Source organism: Nerophis ophidion, linkage group LG07 (genome assembly GCF_033978795.1).
Source record: "Nerophis ophidion isolate RoL-2023_Sa linkage group LG07, RoL_Noph_v1.0, whole genome shotgun sequence".
Classification (NCBI taxonomy): domain Eukaryota; kingdom Metazoa; phylum Chordata; class Actinopteri; order Syngnathiformes; family Syngnathidae; genus Nerophis; species Nerophis ophidion.
The window spans coordinates 35,930,159-35,946,695 of record NC_084617.1 but is presented as its reverse complement, the minus strand read 5'-3'; the positions used below and the strand labels follow the sequence as shown (position 1 = coordinate 35,946,695).

The 16,537-nt window shown below is 38.5% G+C and overlaps 1 protein-coding gene across 1 annotated transcript in view; it reads right to left on the bottom strand.

The window, feature by feature from the left end:
- Positions 1-852: 852 nt before the first annotated feature.
- Positions 853-16,537, bottom strand: part of hscb (HscB mitochondrial iron-sulfur cluster cochaperone) — a 42,138-nt gene continuing 26,453 nt past the window's right edge. The window contains 5 exon segments of the mRNA XM_061906110.1: positions 853-8,838; positions 8,984-9,031; positions 13,210-13,315; positions 13,317-13,355; positions 13,428-13,517. Of these exon segments, the coding sequence (XP_061762094.1) occupies positions 8,744-8,838; positions 8,984-9,031; positions 13,210-13,315; positions 13,317-13,355; positions 13,428-13,517 (378 nt within the window). The 3' untranslated portion in view covers positions 853-8,743.

The window sequence follows — 16,537 nt, the reverse complement described above, 5'->3', positions numbered from 1 at the left end:
CAAAATAAAGCCGCTACTCCTCCACATCGAGAGGAGCCAGATGAGGTGGTTCGGGCATCTGGTCAGGATGCCACCCGAACGCCACCCTAAGGAGGTGTTTAGGGCACGTCCAACCGGTAGGAGGCCACGGGGAAGATGCAGGACACGTTGGGAAGACTATGTCTAAAGGAAGGCCTGGGAACACCTCGGGATCCCCCAGGAGGCGCTGGACGAAGTGGCTGGGGAGAGGGAAGTCTGGGCCTCCCTGCTTAGGATAAGCGGAATAAGATGGATGGATGGATATGTGTGTGTGTGTATATATATACATATACTGTATATATATATATATATATATATATATATATATTACCTCTTATTAGACGTATCATCAGCAACAACAACAATTACAATAAACAACAGTCACTTCCCTGTTAGCTTCCCCTTTTAATGAGACACTGGGGCCTGCATCTGGGCCATAATGAGATGCAGTCTTGGTGGAATAGGGGACAAGATGGCTCTCAGTCTGTTCCCACTACAGTCTAGTTGAAATTTCATTCAACTTGTTTATTTTTACTTTGTACATTTTTGTCTTTTTTCTTTTGTATTGAATTTTTTTCCTGGAAACGTACATTGGAACATTGATCTGAACACAGTAAACATAGGGCTGGGTGATATGGCCTTTTTTTAATATCTCGATATTTTTGGGCCATGTCACGATACACAATATATATCTGGATATTATGCCTTAACCTTGAATGAACACTTGATGCATATAATCACACCAGTGTGATGATTCTATGTGTCTACATTTAAACATTCTTCTTCATACTGCAATAATATAAGCAAATGTTTTAGAGGGAAACCACAACTAAGTCAATTTACCAAAACTGTATTTATTAAACAGTTATTAAGCAGTGGCACAAACATTCATGTCATTTCTAAAACAGAGAGTGCAAGACTGTCAGACATTTTAAAACAAGCTATTAGTGCACTTTTGTGAATGTCACCAAGATGACATATCAAAACAACACTTAAGTGTACCTTTTGTACAGAACGCCACTACAATAGTTAAAAACAAAGTGCCCTTTTGTGCATGATGTCACACAAGATATTTCAATAACTGTCAAATAAAAATGAGCTGCACAATAGGTTCCTGAGGACGTTATCTCCTTCTGTTGTTGCCTTTTTTTTTTCATACGGTGTTGATGTGGAAATAGTTCCTTCGGCATTTTGTTGGTGATGCACCGGCCGGAGATGTTGACATGCAGAGTTTCAAGCACTCTTCATTCTCTAGCGGGTGACTTTTCAAATGATGCAAAATTAGCAGTGCTGCTACTTTTTGTAGCAACGCTTTTGCCGCATAAATGTTGAACATATTTCCGCTTGAAGCCAAACCACCGCCGGACGATGGATCCCGTGCTTATTTTCTTGGTAATTAATTCTTCCTTCATTTGTTACCAGATTCGCACCTTCTTTCTCTTGTATTACCACCCGCACCTCACCGTTAGCATCACAGCTAACGTTACCATTCCGCTACCTCTTTGCTCAGCGGGAGCGTGTGACCTTGCACACGTGACGTGTGTAAGAAGGTGCGCTACGTTTACGTCTCTGTGAGAAGGAGAGACAAGAAAGAGTGGGGAACGCGTGCAGTGTAATGCCAGCAGCTAAAAGCAACTGCGTGAGAATGTATACTCGAATATCACGATATAGTCATCTTCTATATCGCACAGAGACAAACCCCGCGATGTATCGAGTATATCGATATATCACCCAGCCCTATGTAAACATACATCTTAATCCCTTATTTGGTCATAAGAATCAGTGTAAACATACATCACAATCCTTAATTTGGTCATAAGAATCAGTGTAAACATACATCATAATCCTTAATTTGGCCATAAGAATCAGTGTAAACATACATCATAATTCCTCATTTGGTCATAAGTATCAGTGTAAACGTACATTATAATCCCTTTTTGGTCATAAGAATCGGTGTAAACGTACATTATAATCTCTCATTTGGTCATAAGAATCAGTGTAAACATATATTATAATCCCTCATTTGGATATAAGAATCAGTGTAAACGTACATCATAATCTCTCATTTGGATATAAGAATCAGTGTAAACATACATCATAATCCCTCATTTGGTCATAAAAATCAGTGTTAACGTACATTATAATTCTTAATTTGGTCATAAAAATCAGTGTAAACATACATCATAATCCCTCATTTGGTCATAAGAATCAGTGTAAACATACATCATAATCCTTAATTTGGTCATAAGAATCAGTGTAAACATACATCATAATCCCTCATTTGGTCATAAGAATCAGTGTAAACATAAATCATAATCCTTAATTTGGTCATAAGAATCAGTGTAAACATACATCATAATCCCTCATTTGGTCATAAAAATCAGTGTAAACGTACATCATAATCCCTCATTTGGTCATAAGAATCAGTGTACACATACATCATAATTTCTCATTTGGTCATAAGAATCAGTGTAAACATACATCATAATCCCTCATTTGGTCATAAGAATCAGTTTAAACATACATCATAATTTCTCATTTGGATATAAGAATCAGTGTAAACGTACAACATAATCCCTAAATTGGTCATAAAAATCAGTGTAAATGTACATCATAATCCCTAAATTGGTCATAAAAATCAGTGTAAATGTACATTATAATCCCTCATTTGGTCATAAGAAGCAGTGTAAACATGCATCATAATCATTAATTTGGTTATAAAAATCAGAGTAAACATAATCCATAATATGGTTAAAACTGGGAGTAATAGCTCAACAATCTTTTTTATCCAAACAACACAACATCAAAAACAAAAAACAATATTTGTGGCATTGTTGAACATGCCGGGCTTTTTCAAGTTATATACAGGCAGTGGCTTTACGTCGTCGCCACTAGCATTAGCCCAAACTGGCATTGTCAGGTGATCCTTCATCGGCGTGTGCCTGCTCCTTTGCAGTAAAGGTCCGCTCTGGCATATGTTTCGGTCTTGTCACAATTAAAGACTTGCTAAAAAACAAATCCACCCTCGCTAATAAAATCCTCGCAGTGAAAGGGCTGTAGGCTAACTTCATAGCTAAAATGCTAGCTCAGTGGTTGTCAAGCGACCCGAGGCGATACAGCGAGGCTGTGAGAGGTTGGACACATTCAAAGTGTTTCTGATCACATAAGACCGGCTGACATAGGTCTGATTGGCACAAGGTACGACGATTATGGAAATAAACTCGTCAGACGCACCGCTAGCTTCAAAATCATTGTAGCATTGATTTTATACGGCTCTTGTCCTTGAAGTCTGTAGATCAGCCATGGCATTGGTTTACATTCAGGAGCGCAAGCATGCTGTTAGCAGTGAGCTATTGTATCCTCCTCAGGTGTGTGTTGAAGCATGTTTAGCTATTCCTCGTCCTGCTGTGATAATGGTACTTGTAAGAAATGTACTTTGTGTCGCCATGGAGGCTAGGATTAGTGATTTAGAAGTAGCTAAAACACTGGCGACTGCGGATGGATGTTAGCTGCTAGCCAACTAGCCATGTTTAAAGCACCTTATGCTGAACAGCGCTTGTTGCCCGAGGGGAAACTGGGTAACACATGGCACATTGACAAAACTTAACCTATTGTTTTTATAAGAATGTACAAGGTTAACATAGGTTCCTTCTCTTTCGTCCCTTCCATGTTTCGGCATTCTTTTGTATCTTTATAAATGGTAAATGGGTTGTACTTGTATAGCGCTTTTCTACCTTCAAGGTACTCAAAGCGCTTTGACAGTATTTCCACATTCACACACACATTCACACACTGATGGCGGGAGCTGCCATGCAAGGCCCTAACCACGACCCATCAGGAGCAAGGGTGAAGTGTCTTGCTCAAGGACACAACGGAGGTGACAAGGTTGGTAGAAGGTGGGGATTGTACCAGGGCCCTTCAGGTTGCTGGCACGGCCACTCTCCCAACTTCGCCACACCGTACCCCGTATGTCTAGTTATCATTATGTATATGTATTATTGCATTTGAACAACTGTATTGTTAATAATAGAGGTAAATTATTGGTATCGTTCATTATCAATAGTGCTATTTCTATTGGTATTTGTATTGCTCCATTTGTAGTATAATAATGCTCATTGTCACTTCTGTATTTTTGTTTATTTCGCTAACTGCTTCTTTGCTATAACTTTACCATCATATTTGTACATATCCTATTTGCTGATTTTGCACTACTGTTGTTGTAGTTATTGTTGTGTTTGCTGTTGTTGTTTTTGTCTCTCTGTCTTATTCCCCTCTTGTCCCCACAATTTCACCCTCTGTCTTCCTTTTCTTTTCCTCTTTCTATCTCCTCCTGCTCCGGCTTGGCTGCACCAAATAAAATTTGATAAAGTCAAACACAAGAGAACAACAAGAGAAGTATCCTACACTTTGCTTTATGGGCATCTACATCAACGTTATGATTTGCCTGAGAAGCTGGATAGGACAAAAAAAAATAATTTTGAATCTTTATATTAAGTGTTTTCATGCAACATCAAAATGAACATCAGTGATGGTAGAGGAAAGTATTGTCTGTGAAAGGGACAGTTAGCATCGCTGCTAAAGCTAAATAGTTCATTTTGGTCATGTTTTTGTTTGGGCGATCAGAATGTAGCAAACCGATAAAAACATCTACAGTACTACTGTATCTGCACAAAGTAGCGAAAAACAGAGTGATTGTCTAAAAAGAAGGAAGGCCATTATGGCTTGCAAGCCTCAAACACAATTTGGATGTGAATCATGTGGAGGAAATTGAAATGTTTTGTGTCTGCTGTGTATGGATACATTTTGTACCAGCTTTTTGTGACTTTTTTGAAAACATATTGCTAATTGAAAAGGATTAGTTGTTATTTAGGCATGACAAGATGCTTTCCTCAGCCCACAATAAGATGAGTGCAAACACTTTTAATGTCGCTTGTATAAAGTTGAAGAAAAGATTAGGCATGAGAAGCTGACATGAAATGATTGTAACAAATAATAGAAATAATATAAGAGAATGATGTTTTACAGTTTTACACTACTAGCACAGAGAAATAACTGTACGTAACTCCTTTGGGGGGTGGTTACCTTTATCTTTGTAAAGTTGTGCAAGTGTTTGTGGCCTTTCAGCATCTTTTGACACGGACTTATCCAGGATTTTTGACTTTTACAAGATCATTCCATTCACTTTCAACGCCATGTTTACAAAGCTTACATCCTCCACGGCTGCACTTCCGGGTACTTCAACCTCCTTCAGCCTTACTGCCCCACTCGGTCCCTAAGATCAGCCGATCAGCTGCTACTGATGGTCCCTGACACAAGGCTGAAGCTTAGAGGTGACAGAGCTTTCGCTGCTGCTGCTCCCAAGCTCTGGAACGACCTACCTCTGAGTGTTAGACAAGCCTCCTCTCTTCCTGTTTTTAAATCTCTCTTAAAAACATACTTTTATTCCTTGGCTTTTAACACTAAGTGATATCCATCCTGCAATGGCACCCCATTATACACCTGCTGTGAACCTTTATTTATTTATTTTTTATCATGTTCTGTTTGTGTTGTGTAGTTTGCTCGGTCTTCGTATTATCTTTTAACCTGTCCATTGTACAGCACTTTGGCTACCCCTGTGGTACATTTTAAATGTGTTTTATAAATAAAGTTGATTTGATTTGATACGTTTCCACCCACCGTCTTCAACCATGCATTCAATTGATGGTTCAGGAGACACAAATTGTTGAACTTTTACTTTGCAATCTTATGCAAGTCATTTGGCTTTGCTGTGGGCTTTTATTGAGTGTTCTCCACTGCTATGCTTAGCTGTAACAACACAGCTCACTAACTGCTGGTGTTCCATAAATTCTTACAGGGTCAGCACAGGTAGCCTACTTTAGTTCCGTTTTGTCGTTGCGTTTTAGCGTCCTCGAAGATCGAAACATTTCAAAGCGAGCCCGAAGTTTATGCATGTTTTAAATAAAGGTAACGTCAATAGATTTTCAAGACCTTTCAAAATCATATTTCAGACCTTAAATGAGATTTTAGGAGAATTTTAGGCATTTTAAGGCCTTAAATTCAAGTTATTGGAATTAAGACTTTTTTTTTAGACTTTAAGACCCAGCGAATACCCTGTTAAAGGGTTGGGGTCGGCGTCGCGAAGTTGGTTGTGCCAGCAATCTGAGAGTTACTGGTTCAATCCCCACCTTCTACCATCCTAGTCAAGTCCATTGTGTCCTTGGGCAAGACACTACACCCATGCTCCTGATGGGTCCTGGTTAGCGCCTTGCATGGCAGCTCCCGCCATCAGTGAGTGAATGTGTGTGTGAATGGGTTAACGTGGAAATACTGTCAAAGCGCTTTGGGCTCCTTAAAAAGGGTTAGAAAAGCGCCATACAAGTACAACCATTTACCATTTTAAAGGAGGCCAATATTTGGAGCTGATATTCATTTCCAGGAATAGTGACAGTTAAAGTAACACTGAGCTTTTGTTTAAATACACAAAGCATGTTTATTTGAAAAGAAAAGTAAATAAAAACAAACAAAAGTTCCTTGGCACATTTGCATCTCTTATAAAAAAAGAATATTAATGTGAATAAGCAAATAGCTCCTTGTAGCTGTGTATCCCTGAACTCATTTCTATCTCTTAATAAATAAATGAGGAAATAGTCCAAATTGTTGACATTGACAGACAGCGATATTACATTTTTTTTTTACAAAACTGAAAAAATGAAAAAAAAACTAGATGTATAGACCATTATTATAAATATCATAGGTGACATTAACATATTTATGGAGGCATAATCATAACAATCCACATTATTAGGCAGCCTACACACATACATACATACATACATATATACATACATACATATATATATATAAAATATGACTGCAGCATATACAAAATATTTCAGGGATACAAATCTTGTGTTGCTATTCTTTATCTCCTTCGTGTGTCCCTGTTAAAAAACTGGACTTTAATCTCTCTCTCGCACACAAACATGTTTCCACTCGAACGGACAGCTTTCATATACGTAATTTCAGCAGCTTTATTTAAGGTGATTGACAGACACGTCGCATGATACTACGACCTAACACAGCCGTTTTTAACGATAGTCTGCTCATATTAACGTTACTAGTAGTTGTGACATGTAGAGGACTGGGATGTTTGATACAATTTTGTGAGTTTTCTGATTTGACGTCGCTTCGACCGGCCTGACCGCGAGCTGGGCAAGCTAGCTCTCCAATCAGCTAAACGGAATTAAATACCTCCACGCTGACGTTTAGGTGAATTTACTGAGGAATTTTTGAAACTAAAACAACACAAAAACAATAAATTGTAAGTTAATAATACTAACACAGACACTTGTGGACGTGTTGGCATATTAGCTCATGCTAACGACGCTAGCTACATTACATTACGATAGATAACTATGCATGAAAACACTCCTACAGACATCACACATGCCACGATTTAGTAGGTAAGAATTGTTTATAAGCCGCTATGTTTTCCTACACTTTGAACCCTGCGGTTTATAAGACTTAGCAAATAATTTATGGATTTTTCTTTGCTGGCAGCTATAATGAAAATATGGTGCTGCAGTGTTGTATTTACCGTGCAGGGCTTTTATTTCTTTCAATCAAAGTGTCGTTTAGTCTTCTCGCCATCTGTAACGTTCTTACTCGTAAAGATTCTTAATTTATCACTCCAAGCAACGTTTATAAGTTTTACAATATAACTTAAACTGTTATACTTACTAAACTGTCTCATGGGTGATGTCTGTAGGACTCTTTCCATTCATATTTGTAGGTGCTATTGTAAAGTAGTGGTGCTAGCGTTGTTAACATTAGTTAATATGCTAACAAGCTTACGAGTGTCTGTGTTAGTACTGTTAACTTACAACTGCATTCTTTTTGTGTTGTTTCAGTTTCATAAATTCCTCAGTAAAATCACCAAAACGTCCATCATTGAGTTATTGAGTCTTTTTGACTGATTGGAGAGCTAGCTTCCGCAGCTAGTGGGTCCACGACGATGACTTCTGTTTTGTTTGATCATCCATTTTAACGCCGTGTTACAGACACCATTTGAAAACAGTTACAGAATTGTACTGTGTAAATAAATCATTTCACAACGTATATACTTGCGGCTTATAGTTAGGTGCAGCTAATCTACGGAAACATATTTCATCTTTCTAAAATTTTGTTGATGCGGCTTATATCCCGGTGCGCTCTGTAGTCTGGAAAATACGGTACTTATGTCGTCAATCGTACAAATGTTGCTTGGAGTGATAAATGAAGAATCCTCTCAAGCAGAACGCTATGGACGATTTTACTTCCGGCTTAAGGCATTAAAACAGGAAGTGCATTTTGAGCAGTGATCAAACTTGTCCAAAAGATGGCATTGTACCACAAACAATAACACACCATTTCAGTACTCTCTGTGGGTTTAGTAAAAACTATTGAACACAAAAAATTGTGGTCATTCGCGGAAAAAAATAAATTAATTAGCTGCAGTGTTTTGTAAGCCGCAGTATTCAAAGCGTGAGAAAAAGGTAGCGGCTTGTTGTACGGTATTTTCGGTAAATTGAGTCTTGAAAATGGTCTGTAAAACATAATGTATGCAACATTTTGATCAAAGAACCATGTTATGTAGACCACAAGGAAGTCTTTTAAATGTCGAAAAAAATCATAATATGACCCCTTTAGTGGATAAAAATACAAAGTGACACACAACAGAAAGCAATTACATCAAGTCAGAAAGTTTTTCCTTAACTTTGTCCTCAATGTTTGAGAAGTATTTCATTTGGGCGAGCAGTGCTTTGGCAGCGTGGAGCTCTCCTGCCAGGATTAAATACAAAAAAAGAAAGAAAAGACATGATGGTTGAACTGGTGACTCATTGAGACACTGAAAGATGACAAAAGAAGCAGGCAGTAAGTGGGAGGAATGTGGAGGAGCTTTCAAAAGTACTCATTGAGGTCTTACCTGCACGGAGGGCGGCGTCTATCTTTTCCGTCAAAACGGAGAGTTTCCCTGAAAGCGAGGAGGATGCGACAAGTTCATGAAATGGACCCATTCTTTTCTAGAGGAGCTAAAATTGCATCAGAGGGCGTCTGCCTATGGAGCAAGTGTTTTTCCATGAAAAATACTCAAAAGGTGAACATAAATCCAGGATTTTGCAGAGCTAAATTAGGGGCTAAAGTTTTGTGCTTGAAAAAGTTTACTCTGAAAGTGCAAATTATCAGTGTTTTCAAAATAAAAATAAACACCCTTATTTTAGGTAGTTAATATTAAATAATAAATAAATATATACTCCACAGTCTTCATGAATATATATGGTTGTGATTCACCGAATGAGATAAACATGTAATACAATTTTTTCAAAAAGGTTCAAGGTAGGGTTGTCTCGATACCAAAATATATGTTGTTACTTTTCTAAATAAAGAGCACCAACAAAAAAAGTAATTGTCTTTATTGTAGCAAAAAATCTTAGGGTACATTAAACATATGTTTATTATTGTAATTTAGTCCTTAAATAAAATGGTGAACATACTAGACAATTTGTCTTTTAGTAGTAAGTAAACGAACAAAGACTCCTAATTAGTCTGCTGAAGTATGCAGTAACATATTGTGTCATTTATCTACCTATTATTTTGTCAACATTATGAGGGACAAATTGTAAAAATGTTAATATTTAATATCTCTGTTAATATCTGCTTATTTTCTGTTTTAACATTTTTTATCTACACCTCTGTTAAAATGTAATAATCACTTATTCTTCTCTTCTTTGATACTTTCCATTAGTTTTGGATGATACCACACATTTAGGTATCGATCCGATCCCAAGTAGTTGCAAGATCACACATTGGTCATATTCAAAGTCCTGACTTTATAACATGATATGAATAAAAACATTTTTTTGTGACGATAAAAAAATATCTTTGTAATCATAGTAGTATCGAGTAAGTACTTGGTATCATTACAGTGGTAGTCATGTGTGGATCCACCCATGGCATTTCTTTACATTCAGGCGCGTTAGCTTTTGTTAGCGGTGACGCCGGTGAGCTATTGTATCCTCCTAGTATGTCTATTCCTCGTCCTCCAGTGATAATGCTACTTGTACAAAACATACTTTATTTATCGCTACGGAGCCCAGGAGTAGTGATTTAGAAGTAGCTAAAACACTGCCGACTGCCGATGGATGTTAGCAGCTAGCTAGCTAACATGTCTTAAAGCACCTCTTCCTGAGGGTGTTTCAGTGTTATAACTTTACCTTTATAGTTACTTTTGACACCAAAATGCGTCCATTCTCCCTTTTCTGTCTACACACTGTGTCGGCTTGTAAGTACTCTGTGCCCGCGCTGCCAAACATGCTCCTCTGCACGCAAAGCCAGCAATGTCACGACGCGCCGTCATGCCCAGGAACTGTTACAATTCAGAGAATAGTACCGTATTTGATTCATTAGTATCGCGATGCTATACTAGTACAGGTAAATCGTACAACCCCAATTCACATAAAACCAGCGGTGTCATGTAACGGCACCTGGGTGGCTATTGGCATGCTGCTGATTGGCATTAGCGATATTACATGGCAATTGCAAAACCTCCAAAAGTGTCAAAGAAAACTACCACTAAGATGTAAGTAAGTAAGTACACTTTTTTTATAAAGCGCTTTTCACAGACAAAATCACAAAGCGCTGTACAAAACATAGGTGAAGTACAAACCCCGTTTCCATATGAGTTGGGAGATTGAGTTAGATGTAAATATAAACGGAATACAATGATTTGCAAATCATTTCCAACCCATATTCAGTTGAATATGCTACAAAGACAACATATTTGATGTTCAAACCGATAAACATTTTTTTTTTTTTTGCAAATAATCATTAACTTTAGAATTTGATGCCAGCAACACGTGACATTCAATTGAATATGGGTTGAAAAGGATTTGCAAATCATTGTATTCCGTTTATATTTACGTCTAACACGATTTCCCAACTCATATGGAAACGGGGTTTGTACAACAACAGATCAATTAAAACAACAGGGGTTACATCATAAAAAGTGGATTAAAAAGGATAGTTAAAAGGTGCATTAACTAAAAGCTTTCCTGAAAAGAGAAGTTTTCAAATGTTTCTTAAAAGTGTAAACACAGTCAAGATCACAGAGAGACTGGTGCAAGTTGTTCCAGAGTCTGGGAGCTATAGCCTGGAATGCCAGGTCTCCACGGGTTTTAAAATTAGTTTTTTGGATCTTTAGAAGACCCTGGTCTGAAGACCGAAGAGTAGGGCCATATCGAAGTCAGTGATGCATTGAGGGGCCACACCATGTAACTAAAGAGTAGGGGCATAACAAGTCAGTGATGTACTGAGGGCTTGCACGGAAAGTTAGGACTAAAATCCTAAACTGAATTTGACTGGAAGCCAATGAAGACTGGATAAAAGGGGGGTGATATGGGCGGTTCTGGGTGTACCGGTGAATTAAAGATGCATGTACAATAAAATAGACGGTGCTTAATAAGTACAATGCTTACAGTATCAACACTTTTTAGGCGCAAGAGAAGACGAGACAGGAAAGACAGACCTAACTCGCTAACAGACCATAGACTATACAATACTGCAATTAATGTCTTGGACTTGCAACTGTGATTGAGACTCAAAATGTTCAAATAAAACAATATATAACATTATTTAACATTCGTTATCATAAACTCAAGTAAAATAAAATTAATTTTATCATCAAAAACATTTGATATTTACAAACCCCAAAACCAGTGGAGTTGGCACATTGGTAAAATAGAACCTTTGATGATATTACAGAGTGTAGACGGTGAAATTCCTAAATGCCTTGCAATAACTGGTTGAGAAATGTTGTTCTTAAACTGTTGGACAATTTGCTGAAGCATTTGTTGACAAAGTGGTGACCCTCACCCCATCCTTGTTTGTGAATGACTGAGCATTTCATGGAAGCTACTTTTGTACCCAATCAAGGCATCCACCTGTTCCCAATTAGCCTGTTCACCTGTGGGCTGTTCCAAATAAGTGTTTGATGAGCATTCCTCAACATTCTCTGTCTTTCTTGCCACTTGTGCCAGCTTTTTTTTAACACGTTGTAGGCATCAAACTCTCAATAGCCTAATATTTCTAAAAAAACAAAAAAAACAAAGTTAACCAGTTGGAGGATTAAATATATTGTCTTTGCAGTCCATTCAATTGAATATAGGTGGAAAATGATATCATTGTATTCTACTTTTATTTACCATTTACACAACGTGCCAACTTCATTGGTTTGGGGTTTTGTATTAACACACAGAAATAATGAAAATTGGCACCGTTGAGTTGATTCCCAAATACCGAGAATTGGTAAAATGTGAACGGTAGCCATCCCTACATCCCTAACCAGGTCAGGATTGATCCTCTGATGCCTTACCATTCCAAATTGCTAATTAAGATTCAGTGGTGCTGAATCAATGTGCTCCTCCCGCCAGTTATGATTGATTACAGTCATTGAAAACAACAACAACAATGACTCAAAATGGGTCACAAGTTAAAATCCCAAGTTTTACTGACTCATGCACAAGCATCCATCCATCCATTTTCTACCACTTGTCCCATTTGGGGACGCGGGGGGTGCTGAACCCTATGTCAGCTGCATTCGGGCGGTAGGCGGGGTACACCCTGGACAAGTCGCCGCCTCATCACAGGACATGTTATGTAAACAAGATGACTGAATTAAAGCAACATTATTTTGTATTAGCAAGTAAAGATAATCACCACCTTGCACAATAGAAAAAAAATACAATGTCTGGAAAGTGTTGTGAAATGATGCATACAGATACATGCTGCAGGGTGTGGCAGACCAATAAGTACCAGGTGAAGGAGGTTAAACGTGCAAACAAAGTACCCCTGATCCCTGATCGACTGAATGCGCCGAGAAGACAATAACCTGGATGAATGACAACATCCACACACCTCAACCACGACAGAGATTTTTCCCTTAAATATGTGCCTTTTTAGTTTTATAACACAATGTTTTAGCTGATTTTTATAATAATTGCCTTGTCCTGCTTGTCTGTTTGGGCTCCTCAGGATGTGTGTGAACACCCGTACCACAAGACAGCTTTAATGCATTACCTGTACTAACTGAGGACCAAAGATCACGTTTGTGCGATAGACTCAATAAACTGTGCAGACAAGACTTAATTTGTTTACCTTTTGTGTCTCGGCTGATCTTATCGGCTTCTTCTGCTGTCCGTGCCTCTGCCAGCGCTTCATTGATCTCCATCAGCTCCATCAGCAAGTCAGCATCCGCCCCGGAATTCCGTGCCATCGTCGATGCGCATCCCCTCCAGCTCCAGCTGGAACACAGACAGTGAAGTTGACACGGCGACGCCTTCCAGACAGAAGCTGATCTGGGAACTTCAACTCACCATGTAGAGGCCACGACTCAAAGGCTTTAGAAGTGTCTTGTAGGCTTTGTTGACCAGGGCTGACTGGTGTTGGGAATACTCTTGTTCTTCCTGAAAAAAAAACCCAAAACATTTTAAGTCTAATTGAAGTCAATAAGTACTCATATTCAGTGAGACATTTCTGGATATATGTTTGCCTTTTAGATATGGAGGAACCTCATGAATCCACCAAAAAATCCTTGGATACTAATCAACCTCCGTTTTATTCTACAAAACCTGTGAAGTTGTCACGTTGTGTAAATGGTAAATAAAACAGAATACAATGATTTGCAAATCCTTTTAAACTTATATTTAATTAAATAGACTGCAAAGACAAGATATTTAATTTTTCAACTAAGAACTTCATATTTTTTTGCAAAAAATCATTAACTTAGAATTTAATTGCAAAAAAAGTTGTCACAGGGGTATTTTTACCACTGTGTTACATGGCCTTTCCTTTTAACAAGACTCAGTAAAGGTTTGGGAACTGAGGAGATACATTTTTGAAGTGGAATTCTTTCCCATTCTTGCTTGATGTACAGCTTAAGTTGTTCAACAGTCTCCCTTCTGCTATTTTAGGCTTCATATTTTCAATGGGAGATAGGTCTGGACTACAGGCAGGCCAGTCTAGTACCCGCACTCTTTTACTATAAAGCCACGCTGTTTAAACACATGGCTTGGCATTGTCTTGCTAAAAAAAAAGCTGGGGCGTACATGGTAACGCTGCTTGGATGGCAACATATGTTGCTCCAAAACCTGTATGTACCTTTCAGCATTAATGGTGCCTTCACAGATGTGTAAGTTACCCATGCCTTAGGCACTAATACACCCCCATACCATCACAGATGCTGGCTTTTCAATTTTGCGCATATGACAATCCGGATGGTTCTTTTCCTCTTTGGTCCGGAGGACACGGGCAACGTTTCTGGGCGTTTTTAATAAATGCTTTCGCTTTGCAGAGTAAAGTTTTAACTTACAGATGTAGCGACCAGCTGTGGTTACTGACAGCTGTTTTCTGAAGTGTTCCTGAGCCTATGTGGTGATATCCTTTACACACTGATGTCGGTATTTGATGCAGTACTGCCTGAAGAATCGAAGGTCCGTAATATCATCGCTTACGTGAAAAATGTCTCCAAATTCTCTGAACCTTTTGATGATAGTACGGAGCGTAGATGGTGAAATCCCTAAATTTTTTGCAATAGCTGGTTGAGAAATTTTGTTCTTAAACAATTTGCTCAGGCATTTGTTGACAAAGTGGTAACCCTCGCCCCATCCTTGTTTGTGAATGACTGAGCATTTCACGGAAGCTGCTTTTATACCCAATCATGGCACCCACCTGTTCCCAAATAGCCTGTTTACCTGTGGGACGTTCCAAATAAGTATTTGATGAGCATTCCTCAACTTTCTCAGTCTTTTTGTCACTTGTGCCAGCTTCTTTGAAACATGTTGCAGGCGTCAAATTCCAAAAGAGATAATATTTGCAAAAAAATGAGTTTTCCAGTTTGAACTTGAAGTATCTTGCCTTTGCAGTCTATTCAATTGAATATAGGTTGAAATTCTGTTTTTATTTACCATTTACACAACGTGACAACTTCAATGGTTTTGGGGTTTGTAAGTCGTAAACTATGGCAAGTATGAAGTGGCTAACAATGCAACTAATCGGAGTACACCATTCCTTGTCAAAAAAACGTCAAAAAACACAAAAATTAAGCTCAAACTGTTTGCCAAGACCTGTTTTTGATTATTTATTTGTTTATTTCAATTAATATCATCCACTTCTTCTTCTCAGCAGTGTCCTCCACACTATCTTTTCTAGTTCAGAGTTGATCCCTAGCTACTAGTTAATACTAGCGAGTAAGACACTGGATGTTATGGTTGGATCTTCAATGTAGCATTCGCCACACAAACGAGCAGTGGGAGGCTTGTAACTCACTTTTTCCGTAGCCTAAGAATAACAATTAGCTGGGAGACAGCTCGTATCCTGAAAAACTCTAAGCTAAGGCTGAGTTACCACTGTAAAGGGTTCAAATTTAACCACGGCAAACGCAGTAAGTGCTGTGACCACCCTTGTCACTTGCCGTAAAGACCTAAAAAAATTAAAACAAGATCATGTCGTGACCGCCCTTGACTTTATTTATTCTTGTTAATGGACTATTGTAACGCAGTTGTTTCGTCTAATAAATTGATTAAAACAACCCCGACATTCTGACATTTTCAACTGTTTAAGACATAGCATATTTAACGTTAATCGGTATAAACATTTTGGAAGCGTGTGTCAAAGGTAAACCGACAACGAGAACAGCCGAGTTGTTCCGATATTTTCCGAGAAATATACTAGTTGCATTAGGGTCTGGAAGGACGTCAAGTGTTCAGGGAATTAAGGTTGGGCGGCTATCAAAATGCCGAGTAAGGAACGAATCAAAAAAAGAAAACACAAACAATTACAGGCTGTTGGGAAAAAATGTAGCAAGCTATACAACTTTCTTCAGGTAGGTTCATTTCATTGTTTAAATGAAGTGCTAAATACCGTAAGTCGATCGTTTGCCCTCCTAACTCAGCAGTTCTAGACCTGTCAGTGTTGTTCATGTGCTGTGTCGTCAATGTTTATTTAGATTAATGGCTGTCATGGCGTGGTGCAGTTGAGAAAGTGGCCGTGCGCAACCCGGGGGTCCCTGGTTCAAACTCCACCTAGTACCAACCTCATAATGTCCGTTGTGTCCTGAGCAAGACACTTCACCCTTGCTCCTGATGGGTGCTGGTTAGCGCCTTGCATGGCAGCTCCCTCCATCAGTGTGTGAATGTGTGTGTGAATGGGTGAATGTGGAAGTAGTGTCAAAGCACTTTGAGTACCTTGAAGGTAAAAAAGCGCTATACAAGTACAGCCCATTTACCATTTTGCACTTTAAAAATTGTAATCCTATTATCAAAAATGATGGATTAATCAGATGAATCACATTCATTTTGACGGCCCTGCTCTAAACGTAATCTTTTGGACAGGACTTGTTTACAAATGCCAGCCAATTATTGACAATTAGGAGAGTGAAGTAGAAGTATTTGTTTGAAATACATTGTGAAAGGTACACAGAGGTACA